Genomic DNA, 20,861 nt, shown 5'->3' on the forward strand with positions numbered 1-20,861 from the left:
TTGTACAGAGGTTCTGCACAGAATTTTTTAGAAATTCCTCAGGCATCCTCTAAAATTTAGGACATGTAGTTGGAGACATCTTTCCTGCCCCTCTGAGCATGTACACTGTGCAGTACAGAGGGAAAGTAACAGAAACTGTCTATGGTTGAGTAGCTTTTCAGACCCAGCTAGCAGCACCGCTCACTGCTTTTAATTTCACAGTGTTCCATGATGGTTGCTTGACCTGTGAAGTTTCTATACCCCATACAGGATCATGCAGTGCATGTAAGAGCAGTAATTCCCATAATCATATGCTGAATAATCCTCAGTTTATTTTCAGGAGGAGCCTATTGAGAGTGTTGAGATGGAAGTCCAGGGCTTCCAGGACTATCCAGTTCCCCTCCTTTCTCCATGTGGACACGAGAAGGGATCAGGCCAAAGAACTGAGTCTAAAACTTCCTGGTACAGCACATCCATCTGCAGCTGCAAGTCGCTGAGCTGCGGGAGCTTCGTCTGTAGGGGCTTTGGACGTCGTCCCACAAAGTTCTTCCAGCTCTTTCTTCTCACTACAAAGAGAGGTCTTTTGCTACAAAGTCCAAAGTGATTCTTATGTTTTCAAACCCATGGCCTGAGTTAGTGACCAATGGAATTGATCATTTTCCTAACATCTTGAGTAGACTGTACTGCGGACTCTGATTTGTAGACAAATCTATGGTCTCTGTGGGCTCAGGTCATAAACTCGAGGGAAATTTTTAGCATGCATTTAAGCATGTGTTTCTAATCCATTTAAAATAGTTGGCGAATACGGGAGGTCAGACACATCTGTCATTGGGTGGTAAAACATAAATTACTTTAATGCCAGAATATTGAAACTATTTTATCAATGGAATTGTCTTAAGAATTTCCTCTGTGTCTGCAAAAAGAGTAAGCAGCCCTGTAACCATGTTGATATTGAAATGCTTGAAAGAGAAAGTAACTATGCTCACATCATAGCAACAAGAGAAATCCATGTAATACTTTGTTGATGTATAATATAAAAAAATAAAAATAATTTATTGCCTGAGATGTTATATATAATGTGAAGCTGTATGAGTATATTCTACTACAGATAATGAAATATCCAAAATTTGAAAGCACTGATTATTAAACCATGTAATCTTCAAATAATGATTTTTAGGCCAATTTCTGTAGAATCTTGAAAATAAGTTTCCTTGAGAGACTCCTTTTTTTCCCCATTTGTTTTTCAAATCCTCCTTTTTCTGTGTACATAGAGATCTTCTTGTTCGCAGTGGATCTCTCTCATCAATTCTGATACTACCTTACATTCAGAAAATAAATTGTGTCAAAATACAGTATATTCTGGCATATATATATATGTATGTGTATATAAAATGGATGTATTCACTAGATAAAGCATTTTGCACTGAAGGAAATGTCTAGCTAGAAAGCATTGTTGACCTTGTTTGTTGTTGGAGCTGATATTTAACCAGCAAGTATTTACATAGAGGTGAGGTTTCCCATATATATATATATATATATATATATATATATATATAACTATACCATAGATGAAAAACATGAGTCATTGTTTAAGGTGAAGTCTTAAAAACAAAGTTGAAGGCCCCAAAATACTTAGATACTAAATCTGGCAACATGGAATTTGTTGAATATATTTTCAGTAAATAAATAGTTTAATTCTCTGGTGTGTAACTGAAGTATCTTGGGCTACCCTGTTATTTCATACTGGCTTGTATGTTTGTTTGCATAGGTACGTGCTCACCAGTTAGTTTTACCACCTTGTGACGTAGTGATCAAAGCTGTAGCTGACTACGTCCGTAATATTCAGGACACCACTGATTTGGATGCCATAGCAAAAGATGTTTTTCAACATTCACAGGTAAAGTACAAAGCAAAATACTGGTGTGGGTTGTTTTTTTTTTAAACCAATTGTACTATATGTTTGTGTTGAAGAATTGCATTCTATAAAAATACCGTATTGCATCAGTTGGTTATAGGAACCTATAAGTATATGCAGTGTCTTAGATACTCTAATTACGCTTTCCATGCTTCCAAAGGTAGAAATACTGCATTTACCCTCAGTGCTTTAAAGTTAAATTCTTGATAACCAAAGGGGTTTTGTAGTCTGGCTTTGTGCACTGTCATTGAAAATCAGTGGTACATGAAGACAGTATTTTCAAGCTTTATCCTTACGTGGATTGGCATAATATTTCTTGTGCTGGAGTCGTGCTGGAGTCCTCAAGGGTCCATAGGTCTTAATACTGTATGTGATATGGTATACGTTAACTACTCTATAGAACAGTGCTGACCTATTGATGATATGCCCAGATTTGCTCCTGACAGATCTTTTTGTTTGTTTTAGTCTAGAACAGATGACAAAGTTACTCGATTTAAGAGAGCAGTTGCTTATTACTCAGCAACTAATAAACCTATGCCATTTCATCCACCACATTACCTAGGTAAGTAATTAAAGAAAAAAGGCTTTTCGTTTTAACTAAAACCTGGGATAACTCTAAATCAGAAATAGTAACATTGTAAAAATGTTTATATTCTCTGGCAATTTTCATTGACCCTTGAATATGAGGTTTCAAAAGAAGGTATTCATAGGATATGGGTAGAGATTGTGTTCTTTCACCAAAAAGAGAAGAACAACCTGGACTGATTTTCTTCTTGGCTATTGCATCGGTTCTAGCTTTAGGACACTTGAGAGTTGGGTGCTGTAAACAACTGAAATCTGGTGACTGGTTCCAATCATGAAGACAGTTTCTATTTATATTCCATAAAACATACTTCGTGTTTCTCACTGGACTTACCTGACATGCTTTAGAAATCCCTTTAGAGTCTGTGATTTTTTGATGTCATAACATACCTGCTTAAATTGCAACCATGAATTGTTCTGGCATTGCAGATCATCATTCTCAAGGCTTACAAATGAACTGTATGATCACAGGATTTACCACACATACCTCCTTCTTAACACTAAAACATAATTTGAGCTGAAATTTTCTAAAGATTTCCAGTTACCATACTGGTATATTAATCCAGAGTTTTTTCTTCTCTTTTTTTGGGGATGTCTCGTATTTACATTCACAGACCTGCATTAAAGGGCATTAAGGCTACTCTAGGCCAAATATTCAAATGATAGGAAGTGCCAGCATTATAAGTCTGTGTGACATTGTTTTTGCTGGCTTCTTATGACATTTCTTGGGGCTTTTTTTTTTTTTTTTAAGCTTCCTTTGATTCCCAGATAGAATAGAAATGTGCAGTAGGAGAAGGTGAGACAAGTAAAATAGACTTCACAAGCTACTGAGTATTTTTATTAAAAGGCAAAAATGAATGAAACTACTTAAAGGCATACACATAGAAAATAGTAATGCTAACAGAACAAGAATAAATAAACCATAGAAGCAAAAGGATAAAAAGGGTAACATTTGTGTCAAATAGTGAGCATTTTCATGAGTGTTTGGGTTTTTTTCTTGTTTTTTTTCTCTTCTTTTTTTCCCTTCATTCCTGTTTGCATTACAGCAGCCAGACCAAATCAGTTTGGTATGCCTGGGATAGTGCCACCATATGTTCCTTCTCAGATGCTTAACATTCCACAGACCTCACTACAAGCAAAACCTGTGGTAAGTATAGCCCTCTGCCCTTCTCCTTGGGAGAAACCTGTTGTGCTCATCAAATTAAAATTTAGGTGGGAAAGGTATATCTAACTTGTTTAGCATGGGTGTTCACTGATTGAATTTTAAGTCTGGAACTATGGTGATGCTACAGACTCTGATAGAACAATTTTTGGGGATGTCCAAGATGGCTGAGATTTGATGTGTGCATTTCGAAAATGCCGCTTGATTAAAAAAATGTATTTTATTTTAAAAGAAAAGCCTTTTTGTTACCTTCTACTTAAGAAAGATCACTTTATTTTAGGCCCAGCAGATGTCCAATCAGGGTGGGGCCCAAGGTCAGGGTCCATACCCATATAGTCTCTCTGAGCCAGCCATCACCTTGGAAACAGGTGGAAAAAGTCTTTCTGAGCAGAACAACTACAGTAACATTCCTCATGAAGGAAAACATACACCATTGTATGAACGATCTTCTCCAATAAATCCAGCTCAGAGTGGGAGCCCTAATCACGTGGATTCAACCTATTTTCCTGCCTCTTCTACATCTTCGTCCTCTGACAATGATGAAGGCAATGGAGGTGCAGTGAAGTAAGTTTTTCATGAGGATGTTTTCTTACTCTTGTTTCTGTTAAAATAAATCTACTTTAAAAATCGTTCACTAGTATCCTGAAAGTAAGAAATCTGCAAATTAGTGTTATGATAACACCTTCAAAAAATAGGTTTAGGTCACTACGACTGCAAACACATCCATGGTTTACTCTAGTCGCCTTGTTCCTTAACAAGCAAAAATCCAAAACCGAATAAACTTGGGTGTTTTTCCACTTCTGCCCTTATGTTTTATTGAAAGAAAGAGAGAGTGAAATTTTGGTAAATGTCATAAGTTCTTTACTTTGTATAAAAGAAATATTCCTACTTCACAGTATAATTCATTAAAATTTCAGTAGCTAAAAACTACGAAACTTCACTGAATTGGTAGTGTTTACTCTTCTTAAATTTTGGGATAATGTGACTTTGCAAAGAAACCCGGTGTGAATGTCAGAAATTCATCATTTGGGACAGTGACTTAAGAGTCCTCATTGACAGGCTATCTGTGGAACAAAGCAGCAGTGAAATTGTTTTTGCTCTGCTCTACTAATGTGCCTTGGTTACTGCAGAAGTGTTTCTGACTTCCACTAGATCGTATGTCTGTCCTTGGCAATATAAAGTTGTGCAGACTTTCATTTAATTACTGCTTCCTGACCTACAAAAAGGAAATTTGAACAGAGGCAGTTCGTGTTTACCTTTGTCTTGTTAGGTGTAGTGGCTTACTGTGTGAAAATCAAAGCCTGGGGCTGTAGCAGCTCTGATTGCCTCTAAAAATCTGGGGTTGTGTATAATAGTATGTTACTACTGGGTATTAAATTCTGAATTTGTCTACAATTATGCATGATGGCTTGGACTTCACTATTTTGATGCAGTCTAACAACTTTAAATATTATCATGTGTTTTGCTTAGTAAATAGAGTAAGTTTACATGGCTTCCATGCAGCACAGAACTGGAAATGTACCTGCTTTAGAAAAAACAATACAAGTTGGTTTTCAGCATTTTTGATAGTGTTGTCTTATGCATTTTATGCAATAAATGTTGAATAAATTTAGAAACTGAAATCTAGACAGTGTCATTTATATTGCAGTTTGGAGAAATAGCCCTCTAATTCAGGGTCATTACTTGGCATAGTGACAAATATTTAAAGTTTAATCAAGAATTTTTCCTGCATGAACATTATTTAGTCATTGTAATGTAAAGCTTTTCAGTACAATCCAAATGTTGACATAGTGTAAATGAACAAATGTCGGTATTAAAGTCTCTTCAAGACTGCTACAAATTGACATTTCTAATATAAAGCATCCCTTAAAATCAGTCTCTGGCCCATAGTTCCAATAACAGTCACAAAGGATTTATCCCATTGTATCTTAAACAGCACTTTAATACGATGTTTTTCTTTATGTTGTCCTTCAGCCATGTCAGTGGGAACAAAATAGGCTGGGAAAAAACAGGAGCCCAGTCAGAAAGTCAAACTCGTGGAGAGCTGGGAGACCAAACAAAGGTAATTCCTTAAGTTCCAAACATCACATTTTATTATTTTGTATTAAAGCTTTACAACAAACTCTGAGTAGAATTTTCAATATTGATCTGTAGGATTTAGTGTAAGCCTTTACATATTTTTTGTGAATTACAAAACAACAGCTTTAAAGTACAGTAAGTTTTCCAAGGAATATTGTAGCATATACATAAAAATGAAAATTAAAAAGGATGTGTTAGAAAATACAAAATAGAAAGAAATCAATAAACTTGTTTACTCCTTAGCTAACAATCTTATCCTTAGATATTGCTATCCATGTTTACAGTAGTGCCTTATTTTGATTTTTACTAAGGAGTATAGTGATCAAAGTGTCTGTGGGTTCAAAGTCCATGTCATATAACCTACAGTGTAGAACAGCTCTAACGTATTTCAATGTTAGCCACAGACCATTATAGGTGTGTTAAAGCTCAGCTGAGGAGTAAAAGTCCTTCATAACCACCTGGTATGAATTTCACATAATACATATTAAAGTAGCTCTGTGGGACCAGTTAGACTGTATTGCTACTTAACTAAGAATGGATGGGATAACTAAGCCCTTGATAAAGACTTAATATTATCCTATTAAATTTCTTCAAGGTTTAAAACCATTGTCAAATTAAGAGTATGATGGTCTATTCCAAGTTTGAACTGTGTTTGGAAAGAACATTCAAAGCATTTGCACTTAATACCTGTGCGTCTTCATGATGGAACTGTACACCAGCTGTTAATTTTGTGTCAAAAAGACCCAGTCACGATTTACTTACGCTGTAGACAAACGGAACATTTTCCCTGTATCTTTGGCGTAGAAATTCCAGTAAACTTGGGCTTTGTGCTTAAAATATCAAGGCGATGATTTCATCCATCAGTGGTTATTATTTTTGCAGACTACGCCCCGTATGATAACTGTATCTGCCTGTGGATTAGTCACCATATGCAAATGCTAATTTGACCTATTACATTCCTTTCTCCTCTGTATTACGGGCTGTGTTTGAAGCCCGGTGCATCCCAGCTGCAGCCCTGCATGTGTGCTACACAGCAGGATGTCCTGCGGAGGCGGGGAGCAGCCGCAGCAGCAGTGGTGCCTCCCCTGGAGCTGGGCGATGGATGGGTGGGACATGCTGCACGGCATGTCTGGCAGCCTGTCTTTGTACATGCAGAATTAGAGCTGTGTAAGCAGTGATTAAACTTTCCAATAGATATATGCATGGAGTCCAACTTAAGTGCATCCAATTTAATGTATAAATGCTTGTGAGTTTTACTTGCCTTTTTTTTTTTTTTACATCAAACCACTTCTTCAGCCTTCAGTAGCAGAAGACAGTTGCATCTTTTGAGCATGACATGGAGGACTGAGTACGTTTTGTAGATGAACTCATTTCCTAAAGAGTTATATATCAATGATTTAAAAAAAAAAAAAAAAGAAATATTTCCTGAAGATTTCAACTGAATGAGCTATGTGAATTTCTGAGGTGATTTAAAGTGCTGAAAATGTAGCATAGATCAGGCAGGAAGCAGCAGGAAGCAGGAAGCTCCTTTCACTTGACTTAAATGTCAAAATTCCTTGCTCGTAGTTGTCTCACTGCATGATTATACACGACAAAGGTATACTCATCTCATCTGGGGGGATGTATATCACTAAAGAAAAGAAAATACTTTTCGCTGTGGTACTTTCTCAGCTTAGGTGTTTGAGTATTGCTGGAGCGAATCCAGGAAGAACCTGGGTAGTGCAAACAGGGAAAGCATTGCTATCATTTTGGGGTTTTTGTCTTCTCCCCTCCGTGCCCTCAGTAATCAGCAGTTCTATAAACTTCTCTTTGTGGTCCAGTATCACTGACTTTTAGTTGCTGGGGTAATAGAAGATGGGGACAAAAATCCTTAAACAGATAAAGAAATATTTGATAATATAGTACAGATTTAATAGAGCTGTGATAGCTCATGTGTTTATAAAAACATTCTGTATTTGTATATTTTCATTTTTATAAATAAAACATAGTCTAGATTATCAACTCTGAAATATAATCTTTCAGTAACAACCTCTTTGATTGTGTGCTTAAAATGTAATCTGAAAATAATGTTGCCCCTTTGATATTTTGCTAGAGCATGTTTTTACTAATATACACCTTTCTATAGAAAGTTTTTGGAGGTTGTGTGGGGTTTTTTTGGTTTTTACATGCAAGTTTGTATTTTTCATAAGAGCCTGTAGTGAACAAGCTGAGCTTGTTTGGGCCTGTTTTTTATGTTACTCATTCTGTGGGATTTCATGGCTTTGGCCATTTCTGTTTCAGCTTTCCTTTTAAAGTCTTATGAAGAATGTGAAGTTTTCTACAGAAATTGTAAAAATACTCGTGTGATGTATCATCAAGTGAATAAATTAAATTTCAGTCTCAAAACTTTTTAATATTACTATAATGGTTTATAGGCACAAAACTAGTATGAACTCTTAAGCTAAAAAAAGCTTTGTTTTGAAGACAAGGATGTTGGGGAATGAACCCTACTTTTTTTGGTAGTATCTGTGAGAGATACAACATAAATGCTTACAAAAGGCTTATTCACTGGGACGTTTACAGTATATTTTTGTGTGTCATATTTTTCCTATAAATTTGTGAACTACATTTTTAGAAATAGAATAAAATGCCACTTTTATCTTGCAGTCAGAAAATGTTGCCATTTTCTCTTACAAGCTGCTGCTGCTTCTTCTTACAAAAGAATTTTATTTTAAAAAAACCAACAAAACATTTACAGGGCTTTTGAGTTCAGACACTATATATTTTAAATGTCTTTAAATTGAACTATGTATGAACCTGCTTCATTTAGAAATGAAAACTGAGAAGGGATGTGTTAATGGAAGTCTGGATAAATTACAGACTTTGTGACTGTCAGTTAACCCATTTTGCTGGTAGCGTATTGGAAATACTTAGTTAAGAGCTCATTCACATTTCATTAAGAGGTCATCGGTCCCCCTTCTGTATGTGCAATTAAAAATTAAAGAAAATAATTATTACTGTTGCTGTTAATAAGTTAAAGCTTTACCATAATATTTATTTTTTTCAGTAATTTTGCTTCTGCTAGCAAACAATGGCTGAAAGTTTACATTTTCTGAAAATCTTTTAGCTAGCTTTGGATAATGTGTTCTACATACCGACACAACATGATGTGAAGTTTTACTATTTTCATTGTGGGTGAAGAAGGATATTTGCTGTTTCTCTTGGCTGATCTCCTGGTATGTTTCTGTACACATTCAAAAGCACTTTATTTTGTATGTTCTGTTATAGGCAGAAGGTTCCTCTAGTGCTTCTTCAGGAAGTCAGGCAGCTGATGTCAAAGGGAATCAAACCAGTAATCCACAAATCCCATGCCTGTTGTCAATGCCCACCAGAAATCACATGGATATTACTACCCCTCCATTACCTCCTGTAGCACCTGAAGTATTAAGAGTGGCAGAACACAGGCACAAGAAGGGGTTAATGTATCCCTACATCTTTCATGTCCTAACCAAGGTATGATAGTTAAAAATTATGTACTCTGAAATAACAGTTCTGTAAAGATAATTGCACTTGCATTTCTGACTAAAAATCATAAATTTACATCCTTTTTAATGCTTTGAGGTTTAGTCCATTTTTAGTGCTTCTAACAATTTTTTCCCCTGTTTTCTAACCACTCATCTGGTCTGGTATATTGTTCCAATAGACAGGAGAAGACCGTAATTAGAAGTGTTTGCTTACAAAATTAATCGGTTTTCCTGAATATATGTAGATATTTTTATCTCTGCGTGTGTGTGTGTGTGTATGTGTGTGTGTTTTTGTGTAGAGTCCATTTCCATTTAAAAACTCCTGCATATGTGCTTTGGTGTCTGTGCCAAGTCTATTCTATTTTCAGTGTTCAAAAATACTTAGATTGTTTTCCCCCACAGTCCGATCCCTCCCATCCCTGGTAGCTAGCCCTGATAGAAACATAGCAGCTATAAGAAATCCCCTTTGTATAATCCTAAAATGTAATTATAGATTAACTCGATGATGTTCTGAACTTTTGTTCATTTTAGTTTGGCGGAACATTTCTGATGGCTTGGGGTTTTTTTTTGTTTGGCTATTTTATGTGCTAGCCTTCAGATGCCCGGTAAGCTGCAAGCATTTTCACACAGCCTAGGACTCTTTGTCTGCTCAATGTGTCCGGTAAAAAAAAAAAAATCTACCTAAATGTCCACATAAGGACATCTTGAAAAACAGGGGAGAGCTTCTTATAGAACTAAGCAGCAATAACCTGTTTCAGTGTGTTGGGAAGCTGCTGAAGTCTGCTTTGTGTTGAACCGGAGCCAGACTAGTGGTGTTGCTGCACAACTCTCTATTTGACTTAATCTAGTTTCAAAAGACCTAAGTTTGTTCCTTCTAAATGCAAACAGATGAGTCCCAAAACAAGATGACTTTAATATTCCCCTTTAGAGTTCAAAATGGTTAGTACTGGTTCTTGTATTGTACATCAAGCCCATTCAATGTACATATTGGTAAAATGGCACAGTCCACATTCCTGTTAACTTAGATTCATCTTGAAAATCTGCTTCAGGACAATAAGGTCCATAGGCAGGATCTGAAATGCATAAAAAGAAAAGTTTCTGGATCAGGGTTGGGGTTTGGATTTCCTATTTCCCATGTGTTTATTTTGCACCATAACTTGTACTGGCTGCTGTATTCTTACACTTCTCTTCCTTATCAAAGAAAAGTGGAGGAGAATCAAAAGGTGTATGAAGACCACTGATGTCAGTTCTGTTTCACATTTTGCATAGCCAAATATTCTTAGTACATTTAAATACTACTTGGTGTTTAATCATAGAATCATTTAGGTTTGAAAAGACCCTTAAGATCATCAAGTGCAACCATAAACCTAACACTGCCAAGTCTACCACTAAACCATGTCCCTAAGCACCACATCTACACATCTTTTAAATACCTCCAGGGATGGCGACTCAACCACTTTCCTGGGCAGCCTGTTCCAGTTGCCTGATAACTTTTTCCGTGAAGAAATTTTTCCTAATACCCAACCTAAACCTGCCCTGGCACAACTTGAAGCCATTTCTTCTTGTCCTATCACTTGTTACTTGGGAGAGGAGACTGACCCTCCCCTCACTACAGCCTCCTTTCAGGTAGTTGTAGAGAGCGATAAGGTCTCCCCTCAGCCTCCTTTTCTCCAGGCTGAACAACCCCAGTTCCCTCAGCGGCTCCTCACAGGACTTGTTCTTTAGACCCTTCACCAGCTTCCTTGCCCTTGTCTGGACACGCTCCAGCACCTCAATTCTTTCCTGTAGCGAGGGGCCCAAAACTGAACACGGGACTCGAGGTGCAGCCTCACCAGTGCCGAGTACAGGGGGACGATCACTGCCCTAGTCCTGCTGGCCACACTAGCTCTGATACAGACCAGGGTGCCGTTGGCCTTCCTGGCTACCTGGGCACACTGCTGGCTCATATTCGGCCGGCTGTTGACCAACACCCCCAGGTCCTTTTGTGCCGGGCAGCTTTCCAGCCGTTCTTCCCCAAGCTTGTAGCGCTGCATGGGGTTGTTGTGACCCAAGTGCAAGACCCAGCGCTGAGCCTTGTTGAACCTCATACAATTGGCCTTGGCCTGTCAATCCAGCCTGTCCAGATCCCTCTGTAGAGCCTTCCTACCCTCAAGCAGACCAACACTCCTGCCCAACTTGATGTATTGTATCTCACAATGGGAGGAAACAAATTAAATGCCTGCATTTGAGAAATCCTCTCCCTACAGGAAAAAAAAGGTCAGTCTAGAGATGGCTGCATAAAAAATAAATTAGTACTACTTAAGACTTTTTCTTTCCCCACTATCTGAAATGCTTTTGAACAAGTATGGACAGGGGAGCTGAAGTATATCATGGATACACTGACAGATCTTGTTGTATAATTATGGGATTCTTTAGAAGTTGGCAAATAGAGGTGTTCTAGGTTATGTTGCTGTTGTGTACAGAGAGACCTTTTAGACATACATTATACCTAAAGTAGCATTGTCTGAGTTAAACCTGACAATATCTTAATGTAATCACTCCAAGATGTCACTTACAGTATTCATTGCTGGGACAGTTTAAAGGTTTTTTTAAGTAAAAGCAAAACAGAGCACTTGCTTGTCAGTGTTGAAAATAAAGGCTGATGTTTGGGAGCAATGCAGTGAAGTCAGTTGTTTTCCAAGAAAATCTTAACGTGGTTGGGTGTGCAGACTCAGAAAATATAGCATGTTGCTGCTGTTTTGAGAAAGAATGTTGGAAGATTCTATCATGCTTTTTTCTGAAAAAGTACAAAATGCTAAAGCTTTATTTATATACATTCAAAACTAACCTTGCTTATGTAATACCCAGTTACGATTTTTTGACCAGGTCTTCTCATAATGTTGTTTTTTATAGTTAGTTCCCAACACTATTTCAAATCCTTGCACCAAAAAGTCAGACTGGTGTTTTCAGACAGCATGAATATTTTTTTAAAATAACCATCTGAAATCTAGATCAGCTTCAAATGTGCTTTGACTATCTAAAAGTGCATTACTGTATTTCTGTGTCTACTATATCACTCTTCAAAGTATCCATATTCGAAGATCAATATTTAGGTAATCCTCACCTGCAGATAGTCTAGACAAAAAAAAAAAAAAAGTGTGTGATGGAGAAGAGAGAGAGGAAAGCAACAGGGATAATCGGAGCCTGGAGACATATTGGAAGAAAGCAGGTAGACTGTAGGGTAATCCTCCTCTGGTGTTACCTTCACATACCTAAGATCCACATTACGGGTGAATAACATTTTTCTTGACTAGAAGAGATGTATATTAGCGCTGGATTGAGTTACCATGCATACCTAAATGCTTTCTGTTCACTATAACATGTCGTATTTTTCTGCTTTCTTTCATGCCGAAGGGTGAAATCAAAATTGCTGTTTCTATAGAAGATGAAGCCAACAAAGACCTGCCTCCTGCTGCTCTCCTTTATAGGCCAGTTCGTCAGTATGTTTACGGAGTCCTGTTTAGTTTGGCAGAAAGCAGAAAGAAAACTGAAAGACTTGCTTTTAGAAAGAACAGACTTCCACCAGAATGTATGTACTGTAGAAGCCATTCTTTATTTCTCTTCCTTTTGCTATGTTTTCTTATCCATTTGTACCGTGATTTGAATGAGGGTAGTTGCTAAGATTTAATCGGTGTAGCTAACACAGGAGGAATTTATGGCTTATTTGATCCCATGGATAATAGAAAAAGATGTTAATTTGAAATTTTATTTCCTATAGTAGTTTAAGAACTATGAATGTTAACCATTTCTAAGCAAGCTCTGGGGTTTCTTTTTTAAAAACTATGCTCAAGCGGCTATCAGGCTTGCAGCAAGTAATGTCAGTTTGTGATGTAATTTTCAAAGTATATGGCAGAACTTGATTATAGGAAACTTCTGTGCATATGCATACAAATGTGCGTACTTTTTTCAAAAATGAGGTGTGCATATGTTAACTTACCCTGTCTTCCCAAATGTATAATTAAATGTACTTCAGTGAAATTTGCAAGTCTCTAGTATCTTTCAGGTATTGGCATATAAAAACTTGGTTTAAAACCTGCAGAAGTCAGGTGTAGTAAGTAAAGGTAGACCTGGGTGAAGACAGACTAAAATTTTGCAAACAGACTTGTCAAAAGTTCCTTTTGCTAATTCAGAGGGATGAATGTTAATCTTCATATTAATCTGGAAGTTGTCTTTTTAAGTCTTCTGCTTCAAGGAATTACTGCCATTCCAGAAAATTCAACCTCCTCATTCTAGGGTGTTTTTCTTGTAATGAAATGCATACAAGGAAATGAGTGAACTTTACAATAGCATCTTATAAAGGTTAAAGGAATGCTAAAGCATTAAGTGAATGGCAGCAGCAGAAGTATTTATATATAGGAGTCTGCTGTCAGTAGACTAAATTTAAGAATCAGATATTTAGAATGTATGAAAGCATCATTCACAGTCTTCAGGTGTAAAAGGATAAAAATAATAATCAGTTGTAAACTTTATGTTCATTCCCTTTTCTCTTTCCATTTTTAATTATGAAATGTTTCTGTACATTTGTAGTGAAGGTGATAATCTTCCAATGATGTTTGGAAAACTGTTTATCTTAGGCAGTTATTTTGTGGGAATTGGTATTTACCCTGCTTGAATAGTATCTCAGCACACGTATTGTCACAAACTTCTTAATTCTTTAAAGTCACACAACATAGTATTTCAGGTTACAAGGTTATTTCAGAATTAAAATAGTGATGTTATTTGCAGTATTCATTTATCCTCATTAGACTTCTGTCCTTAAAAGTGTACTACAGTGTTTGTAGTGATGAAGTAGCTGAGTGCTGAAGGTCTGCTTCAGTTTTCTGAATGTTTTTATCTTGTAAACTTAGAATGTTCTCTGTCAGCTACTGGGGAAACCTATATAATCTCTATTTTCATTTATACTGCATTTCAGAGGTTTATTCTCAATGGAGGCTAAGAATGCTACTGCTGACTTGATTTAGTTACAGGAGCTCTGGCAAATCTTGCTGCAGGACACATTCAGCTACTGACCTACTTCTATCTTAGGACTGACCACGCTCTTAAAAAAATAAAAAAAATATTTTTGAACTTCTGCCCAAAAGTTAGTCGCTTCTCAAAGCTAAACGTGCTAGTAAAGATGGATTCAAGCTAAGATGCAAGCATGTGGTTTGAAAGGGCTATGTTGCAGGAACACATTTATTTTGGTCACCTCTCTTACAAAGTAGCAAGAATTCGACAGGCTGTGCAAGATGGAAGGAGAGAATAGTGTCTTAAGCGACAAGAGCAGATTTCTCAGATCGATTAGTCACACTCATTAGCCCTTGCTAACTTTTCTGAGGACCCAGGCTGTAATGAATTAGTGATGCTGATTCTGCTTCAGTGTCTTAATTTTTTGCTGCTCTCAAAAATGAGTAAGTTATGAAACACAGTAATTAAGACCATTAAGAGAAAATTTAAGAATTAAGAGATGTTAAGAGAATTAAGAAATTAATTTCTAAAGAAATGTATATTGTCCTTAAGACTTATGTAGAGAGGTAATGAATATATTAATATGTAAAATCCTGTCATCTTTGTTGTACAAACCACAATGCTGGCAACATAATAATTGTACATGAATAATTTGGAAGTATGTTGCATGCAAGGGTTATAAGAGGCTATGAGAAATACATAATAAACTGACACATCAGTATTACTACTAAATATATAGACAGCAGGATAATGGGTCTTTCATAAAATGGATGACTTCCTGTCTTTTATTATTATTTTTATGTAGTTGAAAAGCCAATGAAAAACAACAGATCTGTCGGAAGAGGTAGTCAGTCAGGTTCTTCAGTGATAATTGCCTGCTAAGTAATGCCTTTGCTGTACATGTCCTCATGTCTGCTCCCAGAGGATATGAAAAGCTGAATCACAAAATTCTTGATTGTGCTTTTGCTGCCAAGGGCACAGCATTGGCTGAGCTGCCCTTCCTTCTGAGGAGATGGAAACTGAGTGTCTGACTGATTCTTCTTTTCAAGCTCTGAAAGAGGTTATTTCCCATGTTCTGATAAATACATATGTGTAGATGAAACCATCTGCCCTTTCCACTTTGTGGAAAAATGCACACTTGTGCAAGCTGTTATAACTCCTGGTTGGATCCAAAGGTTTGATATTTTAAGCCTAGCCACCTTGTGATGTACTGTTCTCCATCAAGGATGTATTCAGCTGGTGCTGTTTCTGCCAAAAGGAAAGCCATATCTTGGGCAGTAGCCCTTTTGCAAAATCAAGCATGCTTAGCTCAAGCTGTGCTGTCAGTAAAGATTATAAGGTTAAAAATGAGGCCTGATTAATCTGCATTAGCTAGCTCATCTTCTAGTCATATTGGGTACCTCCCACCTCACATTCAGTTCATGAAAAAAATGCAAAGAGAATACTAAAACCACCTGAGCTGTAGTGAGCAACAAGGGCTCTAACAGACGGCTTGAGTGTGCAGGATGCCGTTGCTAATGACTTTAGAGCCTGTAACAGCATTCACATGTTTATCAAGCAGGTTACCCTAATGCAGATTGATGCTGACCTTTTTTACTTGGATTGACCTTAAAGTGTCGTGAGGGTAATGTTCAAAGCAGATGTCAATATATTGTGCGGTTGCTTAGGCTACTTTGAGTATTCAGATCTGCTGATCAGCAGCAGGAGGAAGTTTAGTGTGAAAAATGGTATAATTAGCACTGTGATGTTGTGGCTGAACACACTGGTCCTGAGTGTTCGTTGTAGCTAATGTAGTCTTCAAGGGTAGACATTGCTTATCTCCAAGTGGAAGTCCTAGGAGGAAAACACAGAATGTTCCTCTGAGGACAGAGATCCTCAGCAGCTGAGGAAGACTGTTTTTGGCAGCAGTCCCAGTACAGAGTTGTCAAAGGTGTAAGAAATGCCGTGGAGAAATAAGTGGATTTGGACAAGTCCTCAATTCGTCTGTTATGTTAAATGCTAAATTTGGGTGAATAGTGCTACAGTTACTTGTTAAATGATACAGCTGTAATTCCTCATCCCCATCATTCAGAGAGGATACTGTTTGCCAGTCTGCTAGAGTGACCTTCATATTAAACCATTCTGCAAGAAGCATGGTTACCTTTCCCATAATAACCATTACTTTGCAAAATTTTGAAGCCAGGGTGGATCTCCAGTGTGACCTCTACAGGTAGCATCTTACTGAAGATGAAATGTTTTGGGAGCAAACTGAGGTACTCTTCCTGTGGCCTTAACCTCATAGGGTTGTGGGTCATCCCCAGATTAAAAGCTTTGAACCAAATTTGAATGTTGAAACATAGGATTGCAGATAGAAAACACAGACATAAAATACTCCCTTCTTCTAAGCTTGAGGTCTTTATATGTGAAATATATGTGGAAGAAACATTTGTGTTGTGTACAGCTCTGTTTCCTTGCTGTTGTCTGCTGTTACAGGAGGTGTAGAAGCTGAGGAAGTGGTCATCTAGGGGTGCTTAAATGTGATGGGCACATAGAGTTTGCATCTGCTTGCCTCTGGAGGGGCATCCAAACTGAGGAACTGAGTGTGGCTAGGAGTATCACCTCTATTGTCAAAAGGAGGTTGTACGAAAGAAAAAAAGAACTCCAAAACACAAAGAACTATTTTATGTCCATTGTCAACAGTTTGGGGTTTTTTGTACTGCTAACAGATTAAACTGTTCTGCATAGTAGCCTCAGTGTGTTTCCTTTCTGTTTGCTGAGAGAGCCAAGAAGTTTTGGTCCCAAAGTATCTCTTGCTTACAAGATCTAAAGCAATTAAACAAGTCTTTGAAAGCCTACATAAAATATACCCTTTTATTTGTTCATGTTTACTGTGCCAGGCCTAAACAAGAAGTGAAAACTTCTACGCACAAATAACAGAGTGGCTCTGCTGGCTGTTAGAGCCCATTTTATAGCTTGGTGGCATATAAAAACCGGTAGCAACCAAAATAGAACATGATTTTGTAGTGAGGCTACCAACTAAATATATCAGAATATTTATTTTCATTGCTGCATGTTATCTTTGTAAAACTTACCCTGAGCTCTGTGAAATGTAGCTATAATGCTAGACTACTTTTATTCCAGAAAAGCATGTGAGTGCTTTGGGCTGTTCTGGAGGTTCTTTTTTTAATCCCAATCATCACCTCTGCCATGGTTTGCCTGCTCCTAATTATAAAATTACTTGTAAGGCTGATGTCTGATCGCTGAAGGAGGCTTTGTAGCTGTAAGGGCTATCCTGGCACCAGTAGTACTCTCTTCTCGATGTGTAACAGAAAGATATCTAGCAGAAAGAGTAGGTCTGTGCTCCTGCAGTGAATCTTTCCAGGCTGTAACCTGAAGCTGCACTAACAAGCTCCGTGAATCTTTCCACACTGCATAACTGGGCTCTGAGTTAAGAAGGGTGCAAACAGATTTTGAGCTGTGTCAAACTTGGGGTCATTCCAAGGCCAAAGGTATCATTTCTCAGTCTTGACTTTCCTTTTTTTTTTTCTTTTTTTTTTTTCCCCAACTTGTGTTCTGTTTTGGTCGCCTTCAGACACAAAAAGGGAGATGATTTAGCAGCAATATAGAGTTGAACAGTCTTTGTTTTGATGTGGATGAAAGGGAGCTTAGCAGACACAAAAATACTAACCTCTGAATAGAAAGCATTGCAGTAAATTGAAAGGCTTAAGTAAAGTAATATTTTGTAAAATTTTTAGGCAAAAAAAAACCCAAACCCACCCATATTTGAGATGTCATTCCATTGTGGTAGTTGAACAACAACAAAGAAGTATAACATCAGTTTCAACTCTGATCTGAGTAAAAGCGCTAGGATCATATTGTTCTTAATAGACCACATATGGAATGTATTTGTATTTATGTACTATTTTTATTTATCAGTGTAGGTTTTTCATCAATGACGCAGATATTTTAGTGGAAAATAGCATTTTCAAATTATGCTGTTTGTTTTAGAAAAATATATGTAGTTCCTTTATGTTGTATATTAATTTGAAAATACTAATGTAACATTCCTAGTGTACACTTGGTTGCATGCACTTAATTTTTAAGTGATCAGAATTGAAAGATAGTCCATACAGACTTTGAATTACCAATTTGGCAATGTAAGCCAGAACGTTGGTATCTATTGCAGTCTTGAAGTGATGCTTTTTGGATCAAAGTCTCTTGCATACAAAGTTTTAAATATACCCTGCTTTTTAACTCAGAATGTTTTCTTTCAACTGTTGCCATTTTGTAGTTTCACCAGTGATAATTAAAGAATGGGCTGCTTACAAAGGAAAATCTCCACAAACCCCTGAGCTGGTGGAAGCACTTGCATTCAGGGAATGGACCTGTCCTAATCTCAAGAAGCTGTGGCTGGGAAAAGCAGTAGAAGACAAGAACCGAAGAATGAGGGCGTTTTTGGCCTGTATGAGATCAGATACACCAGCAATGCTCAATCCAACTAATGTGCCCACTCATCTTATGGTGCTCTGTTGTGTACTAAGGTCAGTGTTACCTTAAGGTAAAACAGAATGAAGGAAAGGTTTTACTGCATCATCTCTCTGACGTATTTAACTTTGTATTAAACCATGAGTATGGAAAGTGTTAATTCATATTTGCAGCATCACTAGGAGGAGTTTGTTTTGTTTTTAGAAGCATTGCTGCTGTATGTCTTAAAAGCATGCTGTATATTCAACGTTTCTTTCTTCAGTCTCTAGAGGACTGAAGGGAGGAGGAAAAAAAGTCTTGTGTTGCAAAGAGGCCACTGTAGCATTTGAATTAGTTTACTATAATCTAGACTTCAACTCACTAAAAAATAACATTTGGGGTCTCAGGGGCTGTGTTGGTAAAGTTGTAAAGCAAGAGAGAGAGTTCTTCAGAGAACAGCTGCACAGCAGCTTATCAGGATGCAAAGTCCACATGAATGATACTCTGTCTGTGATGTGTTAGATTCCCTGTGTTAGAATTGCTCATCTAGTTGAGACAATGGATAACCAACAGTTGAAGTATTAATTCCATACTTCAGCTTTTCAAAGAGGAAGTCACAAGGTCCAAAATACTTACCTGTTTAATTTTCAGATTGAAAACTGACTGAGGAATTGAGATCCCCTTACCTTTTTTGGGGAAGGGGTGATTATTTCAATATGAGTAGCTTACAAATATGGCAGAATTCAAGGTTCGCATGTGGCACATGAAAAATTTTAACCCAGTTTTGAGAGTGATAAATGTAAATTTGCTTTCCGTTCTATTAAACCTCACCTTGCCTTTTGAACACTAAAACTCCTTTCTTTTTCTCCTTATAGAATAGTAAGTATACAAAAAAATAGTCTACCCCTATGGAATCTTAAAGCAGAGGTCCTCATTTCATTTGGACAGCACGTTTCTCTCCTGTGACATGTGGCATATATAAATTGTTCATTAAGGCATGATGTGCATAAAATTCACGGGCTAGAGTAATGTGTTTTCTGGAAAACATGGTCACAAAGTCCTTTAACGATTAGTCTTTATAAAAGGACCATTAATCTTTATATTATTTTATTTTTAGATGTATCAGAATCCACTTATGTTTCAAATTCTGTTTTGGCGGCATGTCCTCCCATTCTTCACTGGAAGTGGGGTTTGCGTAACTGATTCCCAGCCAGTAGCTCTTCCATTTGAATTTAAACAAAATTAAACTTCAAATCTATTTAGTGTTTTGGCCTTTTTAACTATTCAAGTCTATACAACAAAAAAGATTTTTTGTTGTTCCATTCTGGTGACTGCTGATAACATAAAATACCTCTTGATCTACCTATTAAAGGAAACTTCTGAATAATTATGGGCTTTCGCTGTAGGTATATGGTACAGTGGCCAGGGGTTCGTATACTTCGTCGCCAGGAACTTGATGCTTTTCTTGCCCAAGCATTGTCTCCAAAGCTCTATGAACCTGATCAGCTTCAAGAACTCAAGGTAATTCTTAACTATAACTTTCATAATTTAAGAGATTTATTCCCAGCTGATCCATATTGTTAACTGTAGTGGGTAATGTGTATGTGCCTGTCCTACTAAAAGCCTTGCATAATTACCTATACTTTCCAAAATAATAATCTTGGTATTTTGAAGTGTTGCAAAGATTGATAATCAGTTCTCTTTCACTGCTTAGATAGGTAACTAAAATCTTAAACATACTCTATACTGCAGAACCTTTTCTCACAATTTTTTAAGTAATTGTCTCTTGGAAGTTTGAAATAAATCTGCTTCCATTGAAAAGCTTAAAAAAAAAAAAAAAAAAAGAAGACTTTCTCCTTGTGTAGCTGTTTTTAAATTCTAACCTGGGTATTTTTTTCATGATTCAGCATTCAAAATATCTTTGCAGCCAAGCGTAGAAGTGGAGGGAGATTTGCATAATCTTGAATGGAAAAATGCAGGAGAAAGAAAGGAACAAGCTTATTAATACTCTCAAAATTGTAGAAATAATTATTTTGAGGATTTTAAAAGTTAATATCTCAAAGTTTCTATTTTTTTCTAATACAGTAGTATTATATGAAGTAAGTAAATACTGCTGGCTAATTAATAGAGTTGTTTAGTGTGGTAGCCTTACTGTAAATACAGAATGGCTATCAGTCTATGCAACATCGTCTTACTCTGGGGGATTTCTCCA

The 20,861-nt window shown here is 37.0% G+C and overlaps 1 protein-coding gene across 5 annotated transcripts in view; it reads left to right on the forward strand.

The window, feature by feature from the left end:
- The window catches only part of FAM120A (family with sequence similarity 120A), a 56,027-nt gene that overhangs the window by 19,196 nt on the left and 15,970 nt on the right, over positions 1 to 20,861 (forward strand). For 4 of the 5 annotated variants that reach the window (XR_007509344.1, XM_049827049.1, XM_049827051.1 and 1 more), the window contains exons 4-12: positions 1,748 to 1,876; positions 2,360 to 2,456; positions 3,523 to 3,623; positions 3,919 to 4,202; positions 5,613 to 5,700; positions 8,985 to 9,209; positions 12,614 to 12,788; positions 18,477 to 18,726; positions 20,056 to 20,170. Coding sequence is in view for 4 of the 5 variants with exons in the window: in XM_049827049.1 (XP_049683006.1) it covers positions 1,748 to 1,876; positions 2,360 to 2,456; positions 3,523 to 3,623; positions 3,919 to 4,202; positions 5,613 to 5,700; positions 8,985 to 9,209; positions 12,614 to 12,788; positions 18,477 to 18,726; positions 20,056 to 20,170 (1,464 nt within the window). In the remaining variant the exon portion in view is untranslated. The remainder of the gene's footprint in view (positions 1 to 1,747; positions 1,877 to 2,359; positions 2,457 to 3,522; positions 3,624 to 3,918; positions 4,203 to 5,612; positions 5,701 to 8,984; positions 9,210 to 12,613; positions 12,789 to 18,476; positions 18,727 to 20,055; positions 20,171 to 20,861) is intronic. The other variant, XM_049827050.1, reaches the window with a different exon arrangement.

Source organism: Accipiter gentilis, chromosome 23, assembly GCF_929443795.1.
Source record: "Accipiter gentilis chromosome 23, bAccGen1.1, whole genome shotgun sequence".
Classification (NCBI taxonomy): Eukaryota; Metazoa; Chordata; class Aves; order Accipitriformes; family Accipitridae; genus Astur; species Astur gentilis.